The sequence below is a fragment of the Rousettus aegyptiacus genome, unplaced genomic scaffold, assembly GCF_014176215.1.
Source record: "Rousettus aegyptiacus isolate mRouAeg1 unplaced genomic scaffold, mRouAeg1.p scaffold_m13_p_2, whole genome shotgun sequence".
Lineage (NCBI taxonomy): Eukaryota > Metazoa > Chordata > Mammalia > Chiroptera > Pteropodidae > Rousettus > Rousettus aegyptiacus.
This window is the reverse complement of record NW_023416295.1, coordinates 169,276,906-169,293,988: the sequence shown is the minus strand read 5'-3', so window position 1 is coordinate 169,293,988 and position 17,083 is coordinate 169,276,906. Positions and strand designations below refer to the sequence as shown.

At 57.0% G+C, this 17,083-nt stretch overlaps 1 protein-coding gene across 4 annotated transcripts in view; it reads left to right on the top strand.

The window, feature by feature from the left end:
- TMPRSS6 (transmembrane serine protease 6) overlaps window positions 1-17,083 on the top strand; it is a 37,920-nt gene that overhangs the window by 13,423 nt on the left and 7,414 nt on the right. For all 4 annotated transcript variants that reach the window (XM_036237488.1, XM_036237487.1, XM_016161819.2 and 1 more), the window contains 6 exons: window positions 2,989-3,193; window positions 5,901-6,037; window positions 7,411-7,523; window positions 7,866-7,975; window positions 15,934-16,079; window positions 16,476-16,574. In XM_036237488.1, coding sequence (XP_036093381.1) covers window positions 2,989-3,193; window positions 5,901-6,037; window positions 7,411-7,523; window positions 7,866-7,975; window positions 15,934-16,079; window positions 16,476-16,574 — 810 coding nt within the window. The remainder of the gene's footprint in view (window positions 1-2,988; window positions 3,194-5,900; window positions 6,038-7,410; window positions 7,524-7,865; window positions 7,976-15,933; window positions 16,080-16,475; window positions 16,575-17,083) is intronic.

The following is a 17,083-nucleotide window of genomic DNA, read 5'->3' as shown; positions in this document are numbered from 1 at the left end:
ACGGACCTCAGCCCCTCTCAGTGTGGGAGGCAGAGTTTAACTCCTGGTTTTACCTTCGCTGACCTTTCTCTCATCCCATTTGGCTGGTCAAATGCTTTCTTCCTTGGTGGATGATGGCGATGGGATCAAAGTACATTTTTCAAAGAGTTAAGATCATGATTCTCATACACAGATATAGCGAGCATGTCGGCGATTTGTTTAACTCTTTAATGAGGGATCCAGTTGGTTAGTAAGCTGGTCCAAAGGAGAACACAAGACGCTGATCTATCTGTCTGTCTATCTATCTATCTATCTATCTATCTATCTATCTATCTATCATCGTACACTGCATCGGCACGCACGTTGCCTTGACCTTCGGTCTGAGATAGGCCTTTCTGTTGCCCTTGTCTGTGCCAGGTGTCTATCTGTCCTCAAGTTTCTGGCAGTTGCTTTGTAATTACCTTTACTTGGTTCCATGAATGTCTGGAGCCCCTGCCTCTGGGAGCCCAGCGTCTAATGGAGGGGATAACAATTCAAATCCGTTCTTTAGACAGGCTTTTTGAGCACTTCCTCCATGCTGGGCCCCACGCTTGCTCTGGGGACACCAGATGACCACATCTTCACCCCTGTCCTCAGAGGAGCTCTGAGCCTCATGAGGGAGACAGACTCATAAACAGAAACTCACAACCCCAAGTGCCAGTGCTAGAACTGAGGCCCCAGAGGCGGTGAAGAGAGAGAAGGGCGCTCTGCCCTGGGGACAGGCTGCAATCCAAAGCAGAGGAAGAAACGTGCCTCTAGAAGGAGGGAGGAGTTGCTGCTGACTGGGGGTCCTAGCAGCCTTCCTGGAGGAGGGGGCTGCAGATTCAGACATGGGCGGGGCAGAGGTAGGAATCTGTCAGGTTGAGAAGGGGAAAGGGCATTCCAGGCACAGGGCGTGGCATGAGCAAAGGCCGGTGAGCAGATCGCATAGGCAGGTGCATTTGCTTTCTCCCAGTGACCAGAGGTGCCAGGTTCCCCGAAGGTGTTTCTGATTATCAACAGGGACCAGCACATATCTATCTATTTAATTAGCGCCCCCCCACCCCAAAAGTAATTGTTAAAGTAGCAAAAGCAAAGCATCAGTTTGCAGCAAGATTTAAAGTATGCACAGACCTAAGAACGACCAGGCGCCTTTCCCCAGAGGCTGGCCACAGCAGATATCACAGGCCCTGTCCCTTCCCTTTGTACATGCCAGAGGTCTCTCTCTGGGGGAGGTCAGCTCCCTACTGGGGTCGGGATGGCCAGGGGTCAGGGAAGGAGTTGAGCGACAGGCAGCAGCAGCATCAGAGCCAAGCATGATCACTGGCCATTCCCTTCCTGGTCCTCAGAAGTACCCGGAGAATGAGGTGGGACAGGCGTTATTGTTATTGCGTCCACTGACGGAACTCAGAGTGGCTAAGTGGCTGGCCCAGAGTCACACGGCTGCTGACAAGTAGCGCCGGGGCGATGAAGCAGAGAGTGGGGTCCCCGCACGCCGGGCTGCCTCGCAAATCTGGGCCTCACACTCACATGCCCTCTGCTTCCTGGCAGAGAACCCATGCTCCCTACTTCACTGGCTTGTGGCGGGGTTTAAAGGAGATATTTATGCTCCACGGGAGAGATTTGTTTGTTTACCGCTGATCTCTCTGGTGCCTAAATCAAGCACAGTGGCTATGTTGAATGAATGAATGAGTGAGTGAATGAATGACGGGGGTGGTACTGTTGTGCAACTTCTAGCCCTGCACATGAAGCTCATGGATTGCATGTCAGAGAAAAGGCGCAGCCACCGGGGGTGTGGGTGTGGTGTGGAAGGGTGTGTCTGCGTGATGGAGGAGGTGTGAAGTGAGGGCAGCCCAAGCGATCGGCAGCATCTTAGCCTCAAGTGGGGGCAGCTGCAGGGTGACAAGTCACAGAACTTTCACTCGAGCTTCACCTTCTCCCTTTACCCCACCTGAGGAAGAACAGCCACAGCATCTCCTGCGTGCAAGGCGCTGTGCGGAGAGCTCGAACACACACACCGTCCCTCAGCTCTGTGACAACCCCACGAGGGTGCTGTCACGGTCTCCATTCTACAGAGGAGAAAACCAAGTCTCAGAAAAGATTAGGTGGCGGTCGGGTGAACCCAGGCCCGTCTGCCCCAGGTCTGTGAAACGGGGTGTACCGCCTTTACTTAGCTCAGTTCCAGCACGTCTCAAGCACTTGCTAAGTGCCATTGACTTCATTCTCCTTGTTCCATTATCATTAGCTAGAGATCACTTCCTCTACCTAGGGCTGCCCGCAGGCCCACCGGAACACACTGCCTTCTGTCCACGTGAAATGAACCCCTCACCCTGTTCCCCCCTCACGCCCACCCCCCGTATGGCACAGCTGCCTTTCTGGGCTCCAGCCTCCCAAAGTCGCTCCCAGCAGCCAGAGGAGTTGGTGACCCAAGGTGGCCCCAGCCCCAGCCCTGCTTAACTTTACATGGTTCCCGTGGCTGCAGGAGAAAGCAGCTCCTCTCCCGGGCGAGATCCGGGCCCTGCCTCGCTGCTCCAGGATGCCCTCCTGCCTCCAAGTCCCCGGCAGGCCTTGGCCTTCAGCGATTTGCGCACATTGTGACCTTTTCCCACAAAGCCTTGCTTGCCCCACCGCCCAGGCCTGCAGCCCTCACCTCCCGAGCTATTACCGCGGGGCTTCGCATCTGCTCGGGCTGTTCTCAGCTCTCCCAGGCAGTGACTGGGCTTGTCTCTGGCACTCACCTGGCAAGGAGAACTCAGTGAGTGCCGAGTGAACTAATGAATGACGCGGTGAACGAATGCGTGCGTGAGGAGACTGAGGTGGAAAGCACAGGAAAACGGAAAGACTGGACGTAGCTCGTCCGGGCTGCCTGACTCCCGCCCAGCGGCCCTCCCCGCCCCACTCCGCCCGGCGAGGACCTGACAGGGCGGGCTCTCCCTCTTCTCTCCTCCCGGCTGATAGAGGTCAGGGGGCCTGTCCCTTTCCCCCCTCCAGGCTGCTACCGCTACAGCTACGTGGGCCAGGGCCAGCTCCTCCAGCTGAAAGGGCCTGACTACCTGGCCTCCAGCTGCCTGTGGCACCTGCAGGGCCCCAAGGATCTCATGCTCAAACTCCGGCTCGAGTGGACGCTGGCCGACTGCCGGGACCGGCTGGCCATGTACGACGCGGCTGGGCCCCTGGAGAGGAGGCTCATCACCTCGTGAGTCCCTGGCAAGGCTGGGGGTGGAGGGGAGGGTTTGGGGAAGGGAGCAGTGCTGTGGGGTCAAAGGTCACACTCAGCATTCTGAGCTCAGGGGCTGTGTGACCTCTGGCCCTGTATCTGGGAGACAGAGAGGCTAGCCCAGAGGGAGAGGGGGAGGGGAAGCTGGAAATGGCTGTGGACTGTGGGCAGTCCCCCAGCCTCAGTTTCCCCATTCGTAACAAAACGGTTGTACTAGATGACTGCTAAGTTCAGCTTTGGGAGGTGACATGCTTCAGCATCTGGCAGCCCTGACTTCCAAACCCCATTCTGCTGCTTCCTAGCTGCGTGCCCTGAGGCAAGGTACTCCGCCTCTCTGAGCGTCAGTTTCCTCACCTGTAAAATGGGTACATAATCATGCTTACCTTGCAGGGTTATCGTGAGGATTCCAACCCTCTGTGCCAAGATCCTCACACAGTGATGCTATCCATTATTACTGTCATTATATGTGGCCCACCTGGGGCTGGGTCACAGAGGGTGTTGGGTGCCAGGACCGATTTCCACTTTAGGGCTTGGGAAGTGGGAGCCTCACTGAATGTTCTCGAGCAGAGCGGTAGGGGCTTCGGGACACAGAGTATGATGTGGGCTGCAGAGGTGACCAGGTCAGGGCAGGTGGGGGATGGGAGACCATAAAAGGGCTGGACGTGGTCTTGGCCTCCAGGTGCCTTGTCACCTCCGCACAGGGTGGGGAATGGGTGTCGGGGGCCTGCCAGGCTCTGCAGGAGGCAGGGGAGACCCCGGGAACACCAGGCTGCTGTCTTCTGTGCTGCGCTTGGGCAGGACTGGCTACCGGGCGGGGTGTGGGGGTAGGCCCGTCCCCGTGTTCAGATCAAGGGCAGTCCTGGAGGGAGAGCCGAGTGAAGCTTCTCCCCAGCCCCCTCCCCCAGGGCCTGTCTGGAACTCCAGGCCCTGAGGTGCACACTCATTCGCACCCGCCCCTGCCGCCCTGTCATGTGGTGACCTCGATCTGGGTGTGCGTGGGCCGAGTTCCTGGAGGGCCCTGGAAAGCTCAGAGAAGCCAGACACTATCTGATTACCAGGCCCGGGAAGGGTGGGGACACTTACGGGGTTCCCCTGGGGCTTCTCTGAGTTCCCCTGCCCCACCCCACCCCCAGCCTGCTGTGGGTGGGGCCTGGTTGCTGGGTTCAGCTCTGTCCCTACTCACTGTGACACGGGGCAGGAGGCTCACTCCGCCTCGGACCCAAGGTGGTCTAAAACGACAGACAGGATTGGGCCGGGGGTCTTCAGATTTGCACCCTGGAGCTTGAGAGGGAACTTTAGGGGCGATGGGAAGAGGGAGCAGACCCTTCGCCCATCTCTAGCCTCGTGGCTTGTTTCCATGTGTTCCACTGGACTAGAGACCTTTTACTTACAACAAGGCTCTGCTGCAAAGAAAAGAAAAGAAAAGAAAAGAAAAGAAAAAAGAAAAGAAAAGCCCTCAACAGTAAAAGTTGCATTAAATATGACCTCCAGGGCCCTCTTAACATTACTGTCTCCGCCTGCAGAGGTTATGAGCAGATGAGGCAGAGGAAGGCGTGGTGTGCGGGAGGATGGGGGGCACTCAGCAGTGAGAACAAACCAGTGCAGTAAAAGCCAGCGGGACAAGGAGCTGGGGAAGCAGCCGGAGGGACGCCAGAGACCGGGGGAAACGCCTCCTCCCAGGACGCCTCGGCCCCAGGACCCGCCCTGGCATTGCTCACGCCCCTCTGGTTTTTGAGAGGCTGTGTGTTGGACCCTGTGCATGCACTTGCCGAGATGCCTGCCGTGTCCCCATCCGTGGCTGAGGCATCGTAGGCAGGCAGTGCCTTGCTGCTGTATGGTTGCACGCTCGCTCTGGAAGGCAGGGTTATTAGCTTCCTGAGACTCGGTCTGCCCATTAGCAAGGAATCAGAGGATTCTGTCAGAGACAAGGGGTAACTTGATGGAGGTTGGCGAGAGGCGAGGGAAACCAGGAGCACCCCTACCGGAGATGGGCACACCAGGAGGCGCCTATTGGGAGGGGCGGCGTCCAGTGTACCTCTGTCTCTGCAGTGGGGCCTTGGCACGGTCCCCAGCCTCAGTTTCTCCACCTAGAAATTAAGCAGTAGCCTTTGACAATCTTCTAAGAGCTTTTGCAGGGCTGAAGTTCCAGACCTCGAAGAGTCTAGAAATCTAAAACACCGTTATTTATTCTGTGCACCCCAGGCATCGAGCTCTGGGTGGAATCCTGGGGTGTCCCAGGGGTCACCAGACCACACTCCCACCTTCTGTTTGTCCCAGCTCAGAAAAAGTCCAGGAGTCAGGGAGTGGCTGGCCAGAGGGTATGGTCCCCACAGGTGCCAGCCTGGTCTTCCTGTGGGCACAGACTGGGCGCTCAGGCACAGGTCATGGGAATTCTGAGGGAGCAGAGGAGGTTCTGTGGGGCTCAAGTCAGCTGGCATTGTCGAATTGTGAGCTCTGGAAGTCTGGGCAACCCCCTGGCCTCTCTCACCTGAAATGCCGGTTTGCTTCCGACAGGGCTGCCAGTCAGTCTCCTGGGCCAGAGAGGGTCAGGAACTTGTCTGTGAACACACAGCAGGTGGACCGCGTACGTGGGTGTACAGATCCCCGGCCCACCCTCCTCCGCACCCCCGCCAGAGGCCCTTCCTGGGTGCCAGCCTGCCCTTGCCACCTTTCTCTGTCCCCCCAGGGTCTACGGCTGCAGCCGCCAGGAGCCTGTGGTGGAGGTCCTGGCGTCAGGCGCCGTCATGGCCGTGGTCTGGAAGAAGGGCCTGCACAGCTACTACGACCCCTTCACGCTCTCCGCGCAGGCGGTGGCCTTTCAGGGTGAGGGGGCCGGGGGTCCCCGGGGTAGGGGAGGAATGCCGTGACAGAAACCGAGGGTGCTTCCCTGGGCATGCCTTCACCTTCTCGGCTCTAGTTGGGGTGGGACGAGGGGAGAGGGAAGGTTCTAGAAGCGCCTCGGCTCTCCACACACCCCCCGCCCCGCGACACCCACGCTGTTCCTCCGTTCTCAGCTCATGCTCCCCATCTCCTGCGCCCTCCTCCCTCCCCAGCTCTCTTCTCCTTGGCTCATCTCTCCCGGTTCTCACTCTTCTCAGTCCCGTCTCTCCCGCCTTCTCTCTCTCCCGCCTTCTTCCCATTTTCCTTCCTGCGTTTGTCTGTCGTCTGTCCTCCCTCCTCTCTCTCCTTCTCTCCTCATCCTGGCCCCTCCCCGCCTCTCTTCCCTCTGCACCCCCCGAGGGTGAGGTCTATGGTCAGCAGGCCTGAGAACTTGAGATTCACCCCCACACCACCCCAGACAATCGTCTTACACTGAAGGTGGACCCACAGATCTCCATGGAGGTGCGCAGGGGCTCAGGGAGGCTGACTACGCAGCATCTCATGGGAAAGGCTCTCCGCAGGCCGCCCACTGACCCTTCCCCAACCCGAGAGCACACACAGCTGCTGCTTCCCGCCCCCCCACCCCGCCCCGCTCCCCCGGCTCTGTCTCTTTCCACTCAGTTTCCTCTCCTCACCTGGTGTCCACCCCTGAGATCTTCCGGCAGTGGCCCAGGTACACGGGAGACCCTGCCGGAGAGCTGGCTGTTCTTGGTGGGGTCCTGGGGCTGAGGAGGGGCCAGCGCTGGCTCGGTTCTCATGGGAGCCTCTGACGCAGCTCGAGGCAGAAGGGAAGGAGGGCTTTCGGGATACTCCGTGGAGGGGCAGCAGGACAGCTAGGGACACTCCAGCTCCTGATCATTCGCCCTCTCGCTGTATGACTTCGGCTAAGTCACTCGTCTTCCCTGAACCTCATCTTTGAAAAGGGGACCGATTCTCCCTCCCCCAAGCCCTAGGACTGAGGCTCTCCCAGCACTGAGCAAACTCAATGAAGAGCCCAGTGCTGCACAGCGAAGGTCGATAACTAATAACACTTATCAAGCACGTACTATATATCAGGCTTTTTGAGAGTTTTGTGTCTGTTTGATTTACTCAACTACCCTATGAGGTGTGTACTATTACTGTCCCCATTTTACAGATGAGATCACTGATGCCCGAGGTCACACAGTCACACTCAACCACTAGACTTCACAGTTTCGTAGAGGCAGGGTGGGCGGGGTTACGGCTGCCCCCACTTGCTGAGAGAGGCAGCAAGGGTGGGGGGGGGAGAGGGGAACGGGGCCAGGGGACCCTGTGTAACCCCTGTTCTCCGGGCCCAGCCTGCGAGGTGAACCTGACCTTGGAGGGCCAGCTGGAGCCGCAGGGCGTCCTCAGCACACCGTACTTCCCCAGCTACTACTCCCCCAGCACCCACTGCTCCTGGCATCTCACGGTGAGCTCCTCACCCCGCCCGCCCCCTGCGCTCTTCCCAGAGCACCCTGTGGACCTCTGGGAACCCCGGCTAGGAGTGGGGGCACCGTCCTGCCTCTTCTGAAGCACCCGTAGGCTGAGCCCGGGTCCAGATCCCTGCGGGAGAGGGGAGGGCGGGTGTGGCCAAGGTCTGGCTCTGTCGACTGCATCAATGCCTGTTTGTTGAGTGACTGACAAAGTTCAGTGCCAGCCGGAGCTCTGTGTTGGCAGGCCGGCCTCCTTCTCCCTTCGTCGTCCTGGGAGGTAGGGTCACCAGACCAGCCGGAGACCGCAGGCCACCTGGTGACCGGCTCCTCTGTCACAGGTGCCCTCCCTAGACTATGGCCTGGCCCTCTGGTTTGACGCCTATGCACTGCGGAGGCAGAAATACGACCTGCCGTGCACCCAGGGCCAGTGGATGATCCAGAACCGGAGGTACCCCCCGCCCCGGACCTCTTTCCTCTCCCCACAGCACTGCCCCCTGGGGAATCCAAGTCCCGAACCTCAGAGGAGCCCCACAGAGGGAGGGCAGAGGCGGAGCCGCTCAGGCCTGTGGCCTCCCCCCTGGCCCGGTCCTATCTCACCCCCGCCCTGGCCCCGGTCTCCCCTCCTGCCACCCAAGGGTCTCAGACACACACGTGTCCTCAGACAGCTTGGACGTTGATCCTAGTTAGAGTGAAATGGTTTCATTTCCTTAGGTGCTGTCACCCCACTGTCTAGTGCCCTAATCGTTAAATGAGGTGACGTGGGAGCCCCAGGACCCAGCAGTGCTAGAGCGCCCTTCCCTAAACCGCCCAAGTGCAGTCGGAGGCCCCTCTTCTCTATCCTGCTCCTGGTTAAAACCACGTGGCTTCCTGGCTGGCGGGCTGCACGGCCAGGGCCAAAGCCGCTTTTGCTGACCCGACTGCTTTTTCTGCCCTTGCCCCTACTGGTGACAAAGTTTCTGAGGAAGGAATGAGTCCCTTGGGGAGGTGGGCAGGACCCAGCGGGCCCAGGCCATGCGAGGGGCCACCCTCAGGTCAGCCGTGGCTGCAGTTTGGTCAGTAGGATGGGGACTGGTCAACGCCTACTGGGGCAGGGGCATCCTGGGGCCACGGGTGGTCCTGACAGCGCCAAGGTGTGGGGAGGGCAGGGGGGCAGGGCAAAGAGACGGTGCAGACATGCTTCCCCTTGTCTGGGAGCGGAGGTGACTAGCAGACATTCAAGCGAGGGGATATGTTCAATGGGAAGGACTCCATGTCTATATACCGTGTGGGAACTCTCTCCCTGGTAGAGAGAGTCTGATGGCTAAGGTTCAGGCGCAGGTGCTAATGGGCAGCATGGAGGGTGAGAAAGAGGGGGCCCTCCCAGGCTCTGCTGGGGAGTGGGGCCGAGGCTTGGGGAGAGAAGAGGGATCTTGGAGTAGCTTTGCAGAGCCAGGGAGACCCCTCCCTGCCCAGGCTCCAAGGACGTTGAAGAGAAGATTCTACATCTAATAGCAGGTTGGAACTTTGTTCTCTTTTCCAACGCCAGGATTCTGGGGAGTCTAAGTGGTTGAGGCCCGACTTCTTGGCTTCACAGATTTTGAGTGTTCAAGATTCTAATAAACTATAATCAGAAGGTTCTAGAACTCTGGAATGCTCAGATTCTGGGATCGATGTCCACATTCACCAAAACTGGTTCTCTGCTTAGAGGCTGATCTTATTCAAAAGCATCAATCAGCCAGACGAAGGTGACAGAGATTAACGATGTTCGTTGACTTGTCGTTATCCTTTCCAGGGCTTTTGCAATTTATCAGGAACTGTGATTAAAAAGAAAAAAAAAAAAGTAAAAGAAATGCCAACAGCGTGAGTTCGGGCCCATGCTGTTCGGGCCTGGCATTCACAGGTCTTCGAATGATGACGGCTTGTTTTCCCGCTACCCTCTGAGCCCCAGAGCTGAATTTGGTATCTGGGAGAGGGGCCGGGAGGGACCGAGAAGGGCCCTGGGTCTGAGGCTCCTGCACGTGCCCCCACCCAGCCCCGCCCACACCCCACGGCGAGTCCCCGCAGCCAGGAGCCAGGCTCTGGCACCAGGAGCTCAGCTGCAACTAGCTCGGCGCTCAACGCAGGCGTTCGGTTTATTGGCCCAATGGCCTGCGACATCCACAGTATCATCATTCCACTTCTGAGAGGAGGGACTCAAGGCTCAGTCGGGTTAGGTGGTGCAGGACGGGTCCACAGTCAAGGTCTCTCCCATGCCGGCCACCATGAACAGCAGACGCATGACAGCCACACCATGCTTCCTACCCTCCCTCCCCAATGCAGCCAGGAGGGGTCGGACCTGGGTGCTGGGGACTTCATGGACCACCCTTGTATTTTAAAGGTGGACCATGGATGGAGAGAGACAGTCTTAATCAAAAGGAATGATGCCATGACAGTGGGATTTCAGACGCTGTGACAGGTTCTAACGGGGTCGGAGTGGGGGCTCCGTCTCTCAGTGTCTCAAAGCACCATTGAGCTATAGAAAGTGTGAGCTGGACTGGCCCTCGAGCCCAACCCTCACCTGTAGTACAGGTGTGGAAATTGAGGCCTACAGAAGACTAAGGACTTGGCCTTTTGTCCTTGTCATTTTACCTTGAAGTGGCGGGGGGAGGGATTTCAGGCTGTGGCCAGATGGTGGATAGGGTGGGGAGGGTGAGGCCTGACAGGGGCCTGTTACCCCTACCCCTTTCCCCTCTCTTCCCACACACCGCCCCCCACCCCCGCCTCGTGAAAGCTTGCTCAGGAGACCCTGGCCACCTGCTTTCTTGCATGTAACTCTGGGGACACCCCGGGTCTTCCTCATCTGTGAAACAAGGAGGTTAGGCCAGCCCAGGGCCCCAACTTTTTATTACCCATCAGATAAATGTCACCCGCAATATGTTATGTTTATTATCTTCTAGTGAAATTTCCTTGTAGAAAGAGCTTAGGTGTGGAAACCAGACAGAGCAGGTCTCAAATCCTGGCTCCTCTCCTTGCCACTCGGCAAGGACTCACCTCTCCCAGCCTCAGGTAACTCACCTGGAAAATGGGCATGAAACAGACCCCGCCCAGGGAAGACTCCATGAGGTAGTGGATGGCTCGACGCCGGCTTCCGCAGGCCTGGGAAAAGGGCAACTCCAGAAGGCACCACCCAGGAATGAATACCTGGCCCTCGACTGTCCCAGGCAGGCACCAAGCTAAGGGATCTGCGATGCCATTTCCTTTATCCCCAACAAGCTGGTGAGGAACCGGGTCTCCCCTGCTGCCTTCAGGACCGCCCCCCTTCCCCCAGGAACATGAGACACAGAGAGACAGAGACATTTGCATAAAACCACCCAGCTTGTAACTGGAGAAGCCAGAGCTGAGTAAGGCAGTCTGACCCAGAGTGCGTGTGGGTGTGCGCACGTGTGCCCGTGTGCGTGCATCCACGCACATATGTGCGCGCACGCAAGTGCTCGCACTCTGCGGATTCTTCCCGCAGGGCCTCTGAGCAGCCGTACTGGCTGTTCTGTCTCTTGGCCAAGGCATTCCTGACCCATCTGTTGGCGTCCCGGTGACAGGGCCGACAGTTTGTGTGGCTCCCGCCAGTTCCGAGAGCAGCCTGGAAAGTCCCATTTCTAGCTTCTCAAGCCAGACTCCCTAGGTGGAGACGCATGTCACCTGCCCCCAGGCTTCTGTCCAAGTCTGAGCGAGGAAGGGAATGCAGAGGCGTACCTCCAAACCATGAGCGCTGGACAGACTGTTTCCTCTACTTATGATCTTTTTTGATAGTGATCATCCTATGTAGATGCTGAGAAATTCTTTGAATGAGCATTTGTTGGAAAAACTGCCTGCGTGGGTGGCAAAGATATGAGAGTCTGGGGAAGGGTGTAGATTTCCAGGCACAGTGTCTGTGGGGAGGGGGAGGCACAGTCCTCGGACCCAGAGTGACCGTTGATGAGGAGCAATAGAGAGTGGGTCGGGCAGAGGGTGTCTTGCCCCTCAGGTGCCAGCGTAGTACGGAAAGGCCGGCCTGGGCTCCCTGCACTGGCTGGGTATCCTTGGGCACGTCGCCTCACCCCTGTGAGCTTTCTCCCTCCCTCACCTCCTTGCTTTCTACCCAGCTTCTCCCGGTGCCCAGCTGACTCTGGGGCTGAAGGCTTATGCCCTTTGAGTGGCCTGGAAGCAGGGAAGGGACTTGGCTTTGTGAGATTCTAGCCACTGGCTGCTTGGTTTCACAGAACCCACTCTGGCTGGGCGTCACCGCAGCAAGGCTTCCCTCTTTCCGGGAACCTGCCTCTCATCAGCTTCCTCTCCTGTGACATCATTTCTCTTGCGATGTGCCCAACCATTTCCATCTGATGGGTGACAGGCAGAACCACTGGCTCCTTAGACCTGCAGGAGCCCCTGCTGGCCTGGCCTGGCCCTGCTGGGCAGCCCGTTTCCTCCCCTGAACTGCTGGGCAGTCAGGACTGCCTGCGACCACGGAGGTTTCCTGGCCACTGCTGAGCGTCGGACCTCATGCTGGGTGCTGGCAGTGAGGAAGGCAGAGCTCCGGCTGCCGCCCTGGAGGAATTCACAGCCTGACGTCAGCAGCTTACTTTCAAATAAGTCATTTTCTCGTTCATTCCTTAAAACATCCTACAGGGGAAATAATATCACTCACATTTTACAGATGCGAAAACTGAAGCTTGCTAACTTTGAGTCATATGCCCAGGGTCACACAGCTGCTTTATGTGGCAAAGCCCAGGCCTCAGACTCAGCTTCGCAGCCCCAGATCCAGGGCTCTGAGAGGCCACATCAGACGCTTCTGTCCTCCTTTCTTTAGTGCTCGCCTTCCGTGACCCTCCTTCCTATTTAACCTGTCCTTAGGGAAGGGAATGCATCCATCCATCCATCCATCCTCCATCCATCCATCCATCCTCCATCCATCCATCCTCCATCCATCCATCCATCCATCCATCCATCCATCCTCCATCCATCCTCCATCCATCCATCCATCCTCCATCCATCCATCCTCCATCCATCCACCCATCATCCATCTATCCATCCACCCATCCATTCATCCTCTGTCCGTCCATCCATCTATCCTCCATCCATCCTCCATCCATCCTCCATCCATCCTCCATCCATCCATCCACCTACCCACCCTTCCATTTATCCACCCACCCAGCCACCCAGCTAGTCTTTCTTGGATTCTTCCCTGTTTGCAGTTGCCGATATGCAAGAAGTTTGACAGGGTCCCTGCTTGCCATCTGAGGCAAGTAGGAAAAGTCCCTAAATCCAGAGAGGTGAGAAAGCAAGGTGGCCACAGTGCAAAAACTATGCCTTCGGCACGTCGTAGCTGAGACGAGGTGGGCGCCACAGCTTTCAGGCTTCTGGTGCTTCTTGGAGAGGGCTTGCAGGGGAGGAGGTGGCGTTCGGTGGCTAGGGAGGAGCCGGAGGGCTAGGGGATGCATACTCTGCCCCTGGAGGCTCTGCAGCAGGAAGCAGACCACAGATGTACAAAGGGGCCTGGCCGGTGTGTGGCTCCACTAGGCAGGCTGCTTGGGAGAGAATGGGAGAGGCGCGGGACCTGGTCAGCCGGGCCGCAGGAGCCCTGCCTAATTCAGTGGCCTCGAACACCAGCCAATGTTTCTGGGCTTTATTTTTCAGGACAAACAAACATCTAAATAATTATGTTAAATTGGCTGGCAAGTAAATTTGAAAAAAAAAATTGTAACACCACATAGACTAAACATCATCTTTAAGTTGAATGACTCAGGCTGAATCACTAGACTATAGGTTCTGCCTTGGATTCTTGTCTGGCCCATGCTAACCAAGAGACTTGCCCGGGAAATCTGCTGTCCTAACATCACCCAGGCCGGGCAGGTTCCTGGAGTCCAGGCTGAGCCATGGGCTGGTGCTGGAATTCTCTCTCGGATGCCAGTAAACACCCTTCTTCCCACAGGCACCAGTACCGTACGGCCCCTGGCCGAGGCTTGGGGTGACCACGAAGCCCTCAAATTCTCGAAACGTTCCACTCCCCTCCAACCTGGCTCTGGTTTCTTCCTGTCTCTCTGCAACGTCGAGGGACTGTGTGGGGACAGTGCCCTATGTCCCTGAACCTTAAGATGTTCAGGGACGCACTTGACTCTTCGTCCCTGCTCCCCCCGCCCCTCGCCCCGGCCCAGTGTTTCCAGCCCCTAGCTCCTTGTATGCTCCCCAGGGCAGGTCTCTTGGAATAATAATCCATGATAACATTTGTTCATTCACTTTAAAAACGAGCAAAAATGACAAAAACCCCTCGTTTCCTTAATTTTAAAAAGACAAGGGCCAGGCTTGTGCGAGGGTGCCCCCTGGTGGCGCCTCATCCCCTGGACTGCGGGAGTCTTGGTACCGGGCAGGGGGTTCTCAAAATTTTCCACCTCGGGACCCCTTGATACTTTTTAAAATTATTGAGCATCCCAAAGAGTTTTAATACAGGTTGTATAATCTACATGTACAGTATTAGAAATTAAAACTGAGAAAGTTTAAAAGTATTTTTCAAGTCATTTAAAATAATAATAAACCCATTACATTTTAACATAAATAATGTATTTTATTTAAAAGTTATATTTTCCAAAATCAAAATGATTTGGTGAGAAAAATATTATTGTTTTACATTTTTGCAACTTTCTTTAATAACTAGATTAATAGACCACAACTGGATTTCCACATTTGCTTCTGCATTCAGTAGGTTACTAAACCACGCATTCACATAGTTTCCAGAAAATTCCACTGTATCTTTGTGAGAGAGTGAGAGTTAAAAATGCAAATGATATCTGAGCATTGTTATGAGAATAATTTTTACTCTAGTCTTCCTGGGGTCCCCGGACTGCACTTTGAGAACTGTTTGTTGATACGGGGCAGGAACATGGTCACCGCGGCCAGGCAGTATAGGAAGGGCAGGTCTGTGGGGGCACATGAGGAATCTGAGGGCTCAGCCCCTGAAGCTCATATTGCTGTGAGAATCAGGGTGCCCATGTCCCCCTGAGCAGACGGAGTGGGTCCCCCTGGGTCCCAAGGAGGCTGGATTCTGGCCCTGAGTGGAGTTGCTTCAAGAACCTCAAAATCCTTGTATGATGAGGCCTTGCCAAGCTGCTGCCGATGAAAGAGGGGCCGGGTGAGACGGTCCAGCTGTGCCCAGCCCCTCCGCTCCACACCCTGAGATGTCCACATAGCCCCAAAGCTCATCCTCAGCTGTTCATTGATTAACCCACTGCTTAACTAATTAAACTAAGTGCTTAGCATGTTCTAGAATCTCCAAGGAAGGAAGCACCTGGCCTCTGGAAATTGGTGACGTGCTCTGTGGCATGTTCCCAGCATGCTTTGGGGGCATTCCCACCTGCTCTCTTGACTCCCTCTGCCCTTCTCTGCTGGGGCAGTTTCACCTCTCTCTGGAGCTCTTTCTACCTGATTCTGTAAAGGGATTCCTATTCACTCTGTGAGGGTATTCCCTTCCCTATGGGGACGTTGCCATGAGCTGATGGGGCTGAGCCATCTGTTCCGTGAGCGGGACCCACTGGGGATGCAGGAAGCTCCACACTGCAATCTGGGGAGGGTCACGCCACTCTGCGGGCATAGTCGGGTCCGCTCCCCGCTTGCTCTGTGAGGCAAGGTTTGTCCAGACTCCAGGTGGGATGAGCCCCTTGGAAATGGGAGGTTCCGACCTGCTTTCTGGGGAGCCCTCCATCTCTCTGAGAAGGTTCTCCCACGTGCTCTGGGAGGGAGGGGATCCAGCAGGGATTTGGGGATGGTCCCGCCGGCCGTGGCCATGCACAGAGAAGGAGCCGCCCAGTAGCAGCAGTGCGCTGCTGGTCCCAGAGCAGGACCGGTGCCTCCCTTACGCCGGGGACGGAGTGTCCCAGGGAGACCACCAGGGCTGTGGTGGCATCTCGGCATCTCGCAGGGAGGGGCAGTGCCGAGTGAGAGCGTCGCGGCCTTCGCACCCCACACCGAGCACCAGGGGCATGTCCTCTCCTGTCTGCGGAGAGCAGACCGGTCAAGACTTCTGCCTCTGCCGACACTCTGAAGTCTCTTTATCAGATCCCAAGTCAACGGAGATCGAATTTCCCTTATTTTGTAGAGGAGGAGAATGAGGCTCAGAGAAGGACCCGGCCATGCTAGGTGACGGGGCCTAGAATCCAGACTGAATTTTATCCTGCAGGCTGTGGGGAACCATCGAAGGTTTTTCAGCTGGCGAGTGACATAGCCAGGCTGCTTTCTAGAAGATGACTCTGGGGGTGAGCGGTCACCCGAGGGAGAAATCGAAGCAGAGGAGATGGGGGTGGCGGTGCGGCTCCCCCTTCCTCTGTGGCTGCCCTGTCCTTGCTCTGTCCACACCGGGGCCCAGGCTGTCCCTTCCCTTGGACAGGCTCCTGTGGCCCTGAGTCTGTCTCTGGTCATGCCTAGGCTGTGCGGCCTACGCACCCTGCAGCCCTATGCCGAGAGGATCCCCGTCATGGCCACCGCCAGCATCACCATCAACTTCACCTCGCAGATCTCCCTGACCGGGCCCGGCGTGCAGGTGCACTACAGCGTGTACAACCAGTCGGATCGTGAGTGTGGGCTGCGGCCGCGGGCGGGGCGGGCGCCCCCACTGCCCCACTGCCTCCCCAGGCCTCTGCCATCCCTGGGAGCACCAAGAGGCTGGACAAAGGGAGTGTGTGCACACGCATATGTGCATGCATGTGCGAACATGTGTGCATGCGTTTACAAGTGCATGCAGCTTTGCGTGTGTCCGCACGTGTGAGGCAGTCACATGCATTTGCTAGGTACACACATCCGTGCCTACCTGTGTGTGTGCTGTGTGCGTGTGCCTGGACATGGATGTCCACCATGGACACAAGCATGTGCACATGTGGATACATACATGTGTAGCACACAGATGCCACATCTACCTGTGTTTTCATGATGACATGTCCTAATGGTTCCGTCCGCCTCACCACCCCCAGCTTGTCCTGGAGAGTTCCTCTGCTCTGTGAACGGACTCTGTGTGCCCACCTGTGACGGGGTCAAGGACTGCCCCAACGGCCTGGATGAGAGAAACTGTGGTGAGCAGCGCACCTGCCCCACCTACCCTACCTCTCTCCCCACCTTGTCTGTGCTGAGCTGAGCAGAGCCCGCCCACCCTACTGAGTACACACCCGCCCGCACATGCGGTTCCTCGGAAGTGGGAATCTCTTTCTGTGCTGAGATGGTAAGATGGAAGCCCCACCGCCACCCCATGGGGAGTGGCAGGGACAAGCTAAGACCTGGTCTCCTGATCCCCTAGCTCAGGGCTTCTCCCCACCAGATCATAACTCCCACTCTGTCCAAACCGGCCATGCAAGAAGGAACAGGGCAGATGGCAGCAGAGCCAGGAAGGAAAAGGCTGGTAAGCAGGGGCAGGCAAGCCCTGGGTGGCCAGGGGAGAATCCTCTCGCCCACCCTTGAATGGGTCCTCAGCCTTCCACTTGAGGGGTTCAGACTAGAGTTGCCGACTCTTACTGGAGTTGTGTTCACCACTGCCCAGCCCCACAGAAGGAGCTCAGGGTCCTGGTGGTCCCCAAGCCAGGGCTTT